This window comes from Arachis ipaensis, chromosome B6 (genome assembly GCF_059453495.1).
Source record: "Arachis ipaensis isolate K30076 ecotype BB chromosome B6, ASM5945349v1, whole genome shotgun sequence".
Taxonomy (NCBI): domain Eukaryota; kingdom Viridiplantae; phylum Streptophyta; class Magnoliopsida; order Fabales; family Fabaceae; genus Arachis; species Arachis ipaensis.
In genome coordinates, this window is record NC_142441.1 from 139,624,059 (window position 1) to 139,632,479 (window position 8,421).

The 8,421-nt window shown below is 36.0% G+C and overlaps 1 protein-coding gene across 1 annotated transcript; it reads left to right on the forward strand.

Annotated features, from left to right (window-relative positions):
• Nucleotides 1-384: 384 nt before the first annotated feature.
• Nucleotides 385-8,082, forward strand: LOC148562944 (phragmoplastin DRP1E-like). The gene is made up of 15 exons (XM_088489898.1): nt 385-751; nt 1,011-1,074; nt 1,206-1,313; nt 1,810-1,911; nt 4,493-4,543; nt 4,634-4,695; nt 5,250-5,340; nt 5,871-5,935; nt 6,055-6,249; nt 6,334-6,453; nt 6,543-6,613; nt 6,793-7,018; nt 7,107-7,157; nt 7,247-7,615; nt 7,767-8,082. Exons 1-15 carry the CDS (start codon nt 608-610, stop codon nt 7,893-7,895), a joined length of 1,848 nt encoding a protein of 615 aa, XP_088346024.1. The 5' UTR covers nt 385-607; the 3' UTR covers nt 7,896-8,082.
• Nucleotides 8,083-8,421: the final 339 nt, after the last annotated feature.

Here is an 8,421-nt window from a genome sequence, read left to right on the forward strand (position 1 = left end):
ATAAGTATTTCTATAGTTAAAAATCCAAACACAAAATAACTTATTTATAAGCTACTATTAATAAAAGTCCTTATACTTTAAGCTCCTTTTTCAAAAGAACTTATTTAAGTTATTTACGCAACTGGACCTAGGTTGAATAAGTCAAAAATCCGTCAATACGCTATTTCTGGGTCAGCCCTATCCCCAACAAAAGGAACGGGCTGGGTAATATAAAATTGGCCCAAACCCAAATGGGTGAGCGTGCTAGTTTTTATATCTAAAATAAAATGTAACGTTCACATGACCAAAAAACCAAAATGTAACGTTCATGTTCGGAACTGAGCAATTGGCAGAATAACACAAAGTCACAAACACAGACACCATTGGCCCCCACATGAAAATTTCAAAATTCAAAAGAAAAGAAACTCCACTTTCGTTAAAATGAGGATAAAGACAAAGAAAGAAGCGGTCCACGCTTCGTTGCCCACTATATTCACTGCTCTGCTCTATCACTCTTTCCAAGTTTCAATTACACTCAAACTCAAACGCAGTGATATTCCTCTGTCTCTTCATTACTTGCGTCGTGTTATACTTATACGTCGTCGTTTTAGGGTAAGCGAAAAACAAGATGACCACCATGGAGAGCTTGATTGGGCTCGTTAACAGAATCCAGCGTGCTTGCACTGTTCTTGGTGACTATGGAGGCGATGACAACAACACCTTCTCTTCTCTCTGGGAAGCTCTTCCTTCTGTTGCTGTTGTCGGTGGCCAGGTTCGTTCTCTGCTCTCTCCAATTTTTTTGAGAAAGTATATGGTTTTGTAGAGAAAATTTTGGATACATGTATTCTTCTTTTGTATTTTCTAGCTCGTTGTAAGTCTGAATTCTTGAAATTTGTGGTGGAGAAAAATTCGAATATCTGAAAAATGATTCTTTCGTTATATTTATGCCTTTATGGTACCGATTATCCAAAAAAAAAAAAAAGAAAAAAACACAATTTTTTATCTTGTTTATGTTATTTTCGGTTTTGCAGAGTTCGGGGAAGTCTTCAGTTTTGGAGAGCATTGTTGGTCGTGACTTTCTGCCTAGAGGATCAGGTTAGTGTTAGGTTTTTATTTTATTTTCTTTTCTCTGTCGTGATTAGTGGTTAATTTATTGATTGGTCTATGTTGATAATTTACTAAGTCTGATTTGTTTCATATTTTTTTGTGGCATGAATGAATTGCAGGGATTGTGACAAGGCGGCCATTGGTGTTGCAACTCCATAAGTTGGAAGGTGGTTCACAAGAGTATGCTGAGTTTCTTCACCTGCCAAGAAGAAAATTCACTGATTTTTGTATGATTCTAACCAACTTGCCATTTTGTATTCCGGTTGCTCATAAAATAACTTGAATGCTTGATACCATCTTTTGCACCTTTGGTGCATAAATGTGGGAATGGTTGGTTTTGCTCACTCTTCACAATAGCAAACTTGCTTTGACTAATTCTTGGATGTCCCCTGTTTTAGTTCTTATTACATGCCTGGTGCTGCTTTCTCTTTTTTTCATCTTTTAGAGAAAACAATTGATAACATTAGAGTTATCCAATTGTATTGTCTCTGGTAATGAAGGTTCAATTTCAAGATGTTCAAGTTCATTATTTTATTTTATTTGAGCTATAGGTCAAGTTTTAGCGGACTCCTAACTAGCAATTTAGAATGATATTGATATAATTCGGAAGCTACTTGTTTAGTTTTGATGGTTGAAGGATTTTGTATGCATTTGTATTTTCCCGTTGCATAAAGTGTAAAGGAAGTTGATAATCCTTTTAAACCATCTATCTTGCTTTTGAAGCCTTGGTCCGCCAGGAAATTCAGGATGAAACTGATAGAGTAACAGGGAAGACAAAGCAAATATCTCCCATTCCAATTCATCTTAGCATCTACTCACCAAATGGTATGCTATTGTCTCTCTCTTTTCTAATATCTTTTAAGTTGGTTAGCTTCTTGTTTAGATAAGAAGTAATTATATGATATACACTTGAACTTCTTTCATATTCTGTTTGTTCTTTGAACAATTTGAATTTCTAATATTGCTTGGTCTGATAATGTTATTATTGTTATTATAGTTATTTGTAATAATAGCAATAGGCTAGTGTATATGTTAGGATTCCATTAGTTTATGACTTAGTTACCATTAGCAAGGTTATAAAATCAAATTTGGATATGAATTGTTTATCTGTGGGCTTATTGTTTGAACCGTGAATTGGATTGTATTGTGAATTGTTAGAATCATGATCAATATAGGAAGTAACACAGTAATATTCTTAATTTAAATGATTATACAAAAACCAGCTATATATTAGTATAATTGAAGTCCGATAAAACTACAAATAAAACAACATTCAAGTAAAAAATTCCTATATTTTCAGCATTTTGACTTTGATTAGTTACACAAAACTGATTCCACAAATGGTTTGCCTGCTTCCTTTTCTCCTTCTAGAATTGATACTTGCACAACCTTTTGGTACACCATAAAGTGTATACTTTCCATTTTCGGAAATGGTACACATTTATTGCTTTTGATTCTTTTCATCATATTCACTTTATACTTAAAAAAGGAAGGTCTACACAAAGGTGTACAAAAAGAGTGGTGCTAATAACACAACTTGTGTATTGGCTGCGAAGGGTTGTGTAGTTGCCTTCTCTACCACAGGTCCGAATGGCTTGCATACAAGGTAGCGCTGGCTCCAAACTTGGTGAATGATGCAGAATTCCATATGCAATGTGTATGGTGCAAATGCAAGATGAAGCATGAATCCTATGAATCTAAGATACAGCTCCAATATGCATGGTTCACAAATTATACAAACCCCATTTCAATACATGATACATTGTGCTATAAGTATTGATATTGTGATGAATTGCATCGAATTGGATCACAATTTATTTGATTCTTACTAGAATGTGGCATTAGTAAATGGAAAGGTTAGTTAAGAGAGTGAGTTAGAACTAATTAGTAGTGAATTAGAGTAAATAGAGAACACGGAAGAAAGAACGTGTCTTTTATTATCTAGTGAGGAGTCTTTAGAGAGTAGAGGAGCTCTAGCTCTTCCTCAAATTAGTTAAGCACTGTATGAGGGCTCTCGTGCCCATTTTAAACGACTTCCTTATTCAATAAGTATTTTCCTTTCAATAAGTATTTTAAAATTAGTATTTTCCTTTCAATTCTTCCTCTCACTGGTAGGGGTTCTGAAATTGGCAAAGCTCCCAAGATCTTGGGGAGCTTGTAAAGTTGCAAAATAATAGAAATATTATGAACAACGACAGGAACAGAGGAGTTTGTTGATTTGGTGGATAGATTGGGTATGGTAAATCATCTTGTCGACGAATTCTCGGATGCCCAAGGAGCACTGATGGCATATAGGCTATTGGAAGTAAAGAATTGGACCATCTTCCATTCTTTCTGCTTTTTTATTCCCCTCCTGATCTATTTATTCCAACTAAAGAAGCTAAAAATTACTTAACTAGGTGACTACCACTTCTTTTATGGAGTGGGATTAGAACCCTCCATTCTCATTCATTAATTTTTTCACAGTTACTCTTAACTATACTGATCAAAGTTTCGATCAATTTGAAATACTCCAGGTCATAGTTATAAGAAATCACCAATTAGGTGATGTACCTTGTTCTACCTCTTGCATTCCAATTTGCAGTTCTTTCACGTATTGGAACGCTATGGATCGCGAATTGGATCATCTATGGGATTGCCAATAGAGAGGGTGATGGTACTAGTTCTCAACTAAAACTCAAGGTAAAATTAAGGCATAGAAATTCCAAACCTACCTCAACATGGAAGATGTTTGGATTTTGGAACCATAAACTCATCTAGGAATTAAGGAAAGAATAAGTGAAGAGAAAGGGAGGTAGAAGGTAGGGGGTAGAGCCAAACTAAAGAAGTAAAAGGGAAGAGCACAAATTGAGAGCGTGCAGATTATTGTGTTAGAATGTACTGCGTACCGAAATCACTTATTGGCAAAGCCAATTCTCCCACGTACTATATATTTGTTAGGTAGCTTAGCATGTACAATATACATGTTCCCTACTACTCTCTGCATTCTTTATCTCTAAGATGTAGTATTTGATGTTGAAGTATAGATTGTGGCATTTGATTTGATTATTAAATATGAATGACATTGGGTTTGATTGTGGAGAATTTCTTATTTTTGAACATACTTATATTCTATATATGTTTTATGAGATATAAATACATAACCATAACAATAACAATACTTTATATTTTATTGAAAAGTAGCTGCCGTCTCACTATCTGCTACACCTCTAGTGTGTTTTGCATTTAGGATTGACTACATTTGTGATTGTTTGACAAAGTGTAGTTGACTTTGCGGTCCGTTGAATTATTACCATGACATAGAAAGAAACTATTACTTCAGTGTAATTTCAAGTTGTTTAGCTGTAATAATTCTTGTGCTTACAAATCAAATGTCTTAGTTTTTCTGTTTTTGTTTTTTGAACAGTTGTCAACCTAACCTTGATCGATTTGCCTGGTTTGACTAAAGTTGCTGTAGGTATGCTTTTTATGCAATTGCTAATTATATTCCTTGGGGGAATGATACTTCTAATTTTTATTCATTAACAACTGTGTCTATCATTTTCAGAGGGACAGCCTGAGAGTATTGTTCAAGAAATTGAAACTATGGTTCGATCTTATGTTGAGAAGGTAAATGAGAAGTAATAATGTCATTGTTGCATCAAACATATTGTGGCATGCTTGCTTTCAGTCCGCCTTGTGTTTTTGTAGGCCAACTAAAATAATGAACATTTCATCTAAGCAACTTCTATAACTAGATTTCTCGATGGATCTGAACTTCTTTGTCTAGTTTGACTAAACATGATTAAATGAGCATGCCATGTTTTGTCTTTTTCTATTTATTCTGATTGCATATTTTTAAGTGGATTATATATCTTAATACTCCCATTACTTCATTTTTAATGTATTTGTTGTGTGGGCAGCTGGGCATATTGTTATCCGTCTCTCTCTCTCTCTCTCTCTCTCTCTCTCTCTCTCTCTCTCTCTCTCTCTCTCTCTCTCTCTCTCTCTCTCGAACAATCCTCTCTCTATGTTTTTGTTGGTGATGGTTTGGCCTCCTTTTGCCTGTTGAAGCATTTTTCAAAAATAAATGACTGTAGAATGCATGCGCCCAAGGTCCATTTTTTTTTACCCCTCATGCTTTATACTGTTGACTATTTACTTATGCTCTTGAGTCTTGACAGCCTAATTCTATCATCCTAGCGATATCTCCAGCCAATCAAGATATAGCAACATCTGATGCTATTAAACTTGCTCGAGAAGTTGATCCCACAGGTAATTTTTTTATTGCTCCCGGGGTGTTCATGGGTTGGGCTGGGTTTAATTAGACCCGGACCCGGCCCTAAAAGATGACGGGTCTATTTTGGCCCGACCCGTAAGTGACATGAAATAAACCGGGGGTCGACCTGATATAAAATTAGTATATACAAATTTGTAAATTTTATATGCTAGAGTAATAAAACTTTACTTTTAAAAATTAATTTAACAAATATATCATATTTATACCAAAATAAATTATTTTATAGAAAAGACAATACTGTGTAATATAAAAAATATTAATTGAAGTATAAAAATATAATAGGATATTACTAATCTCACTCTAAAACATATAATTTCGGTATAAAAAAACTTCCCCCTGGACCCGAAAATAACAAAGGGAAAATGACGAACCCGAACCCGGCAAAATATGCCTTGGGTCCGGGGCGGGGCGGGTCTTGGACATCCCTAATTGCTCCAAAGAATTTCAGATTATGTCATTTGCTTGTGTGATAGTCTAGCTCTAAAATCTTTTGTTATATATGTAGGAGAAAGGACATTTGGGGTGTTGACAAAGCTGGATTTGATGGACAAAGGAACTAATGCTTTGGATGTACTTTCCATTTCTCTTCTGAGCTGACGCATGTCCCTTTAATGTTCTTTTAAGTTTGAAGTGTGCCTATGAAAATTATATGATTTGTTTGTCTTCTTACCTAACTTTGTCACGTCAAGGTCCTTGAAGGAAGATCTTACCGTCTCCAACATCCGTGGGTTGGTATAGTAAATCGGTCCCAAGCGGATATCAACAAAAATGTTGATATGATTATTGCTAGGCGCAAGGAGCGTGAGTATTTTGCGAATAGTCCTGATTATGGGCATTTGGCCAATAAAATGGGCTCAGAATACCTTGCAAAGCTGCTCTCACAGGTTTGCCTTTTGGTTATTGTCTTTTATATCTTTCGTATGATATTTGATATGTTGTCTTTTTTATCATGGGGGTTTATTTTGTAGCACTTGGAGTCAGTAATTAGGGCAAGGATACCTAGTATAACGTCTCTGATAAATAAAAGCATTGAGGAACTTGAGTCGGAGATGGATCATCTTGGAAGACCTATTGCTCTTGATGCTGGGGTGAGTGGTTTGCCATTGTGATGATTTATTTCAAGATTGAAGCTGGGACATCCTTTCGAATATTTTTTGAGCCTCTGTTTTTGTTGTAGGCCCAACTATATACCATCCTAGAACTTTGTCGAGCATTTGAACGGATATTCAAGGAGCATTTAGACGGAGGGTAAATATCTTATATGAAGTTTCATTTTTGTGATATTTGAATGGTAGATAGGGAGGAGGAAATGAAGGAAAATGCAATCAATACCTTTTGAATATTACTATGATGCTGAGTTTTTTTCACTTTTTTTTCAGAATTTTTTCATGGTAAAATGTCTATGACCGAGTTATTTTTTTATTTAGGCGGCCTGGAGGTGACAGGATATATAATGTCTTTGATAATCAGCTTCCAGCTGCTTTACGCAAGCTTCCACTTGACCGGCATCTTTCTCTCCAGAATGTAAGGAAAGTGGTGTCAGAGTCCGATGGTTATCAGCCTCACTTAATTGCCCCAGAGCAAGGTTACCGGCGCCTAATTGATGGGGCTCTCAATTACTTTAGAGGACCAGCTGAAGCTTCAGTAGATGCTGTAAGCAGTCTTGCTATGTACACAACAGTTACTATTTTTGAGCTAGTCACAAAATGGATTAAGCTGTCTATTCTTGGATTTTCTGTAGGTTCACTTTGTTCTAAAAGAACTTGTGAGGAAATCAATAGCTGAAACTCAGGTAACATTCAAGAACTGTATTCTTTTGGTTAGCTCGTGCATGAAGTGCTGTGATTCTGTATGAAGGTATTCATATGTGCATTTAAGCAGGAACTAAAGCGCTTCCCAACTTTTCAAGCTGAATTAGCTGCTGCTGCATATCAGGCATTAGAAAGATTCCGTGAAGAGGGTAAGAAGACAACTCTTCGGCTTGTAGATATGGAATCTTCTTATCTCACAGTGGAGTTCTTCCGAAGACTTCCTCAGGAAGTAGAAAAAGCTGAAAATCCTGCTGCTTCAAACAGTGATCGATATGCAGAGGGGCATTTCAGGAGAATTGGATCTAATGTGTCATCATATATAGGACTAGTGTCTGATACGCTTAAGAACACTATTCCAAAGGCTGTGGTCTATTGTCAGGTTAGACAAGCGAAGCAGTCGTTGCTGAACCATTTCTATACACAAATAGGGAAGAAAGAGGTACTTACTTTCTAGTTGGTTGTTAAATTCTTGATTTTAAATCTTTTAGGAGCTGATGATTATACCATGCCAGAATGAGATAATCTTCTAGTAGTAATATTATATGCCATATCCTTAATTAGAACTTCTTTTTGGGCGGATACTTCTCTAGGGTACACAGCTTTTGCAAATGTTAGATGAAGACCCTGCAATGATGGAAAGGAGACAACAATGTGCGAAAAGGCTTGAGCTATATAAAGCTGCGAGAGACGAAATTGATTCAGTTTCGTTTGTACGATGAGCATCGCCGCCTGGTGATTGTCTGCCTCATATTGTAACTTAACTGTAACTGATTGTAACTTTCTTAGTTTTTGTTCTTGCCCAGTTGTCCGAAGGTGTGATATACATCCGTATAGACTGATCTCAGGCTATATGTAAAACTGATATTTGTATTCATTGTGTATCTATTATGTGTCCATTCTTTTGTTTGTTTGCTTTCTTTTCTCTGACATCACTACAGAAATAGAAGACAGACCGAGTCCAGAAGAACTCATCTCAAATAGTACAAGTGAATGTGTTTAACTGGCAAGGAAGGATGTATATATAGAAGGCAAAGTTACCGTATGTTATTATGTTGTGTGCAGCAAATTAATGCACGGTTTTCTTAGGTAATAGTGGGGGTGTTTGTAGTTTCTTAGTGTTAATATAATCCTGTTTAGGGAAAAGGAATTGTAACAATCCCTCCCCCCCGCCTTTCCCAATTTTTTGATGATCAAGACCTTGGTGTACGGAATGTGCAGTCATATTCGTTAGATTTCTTCAATTTA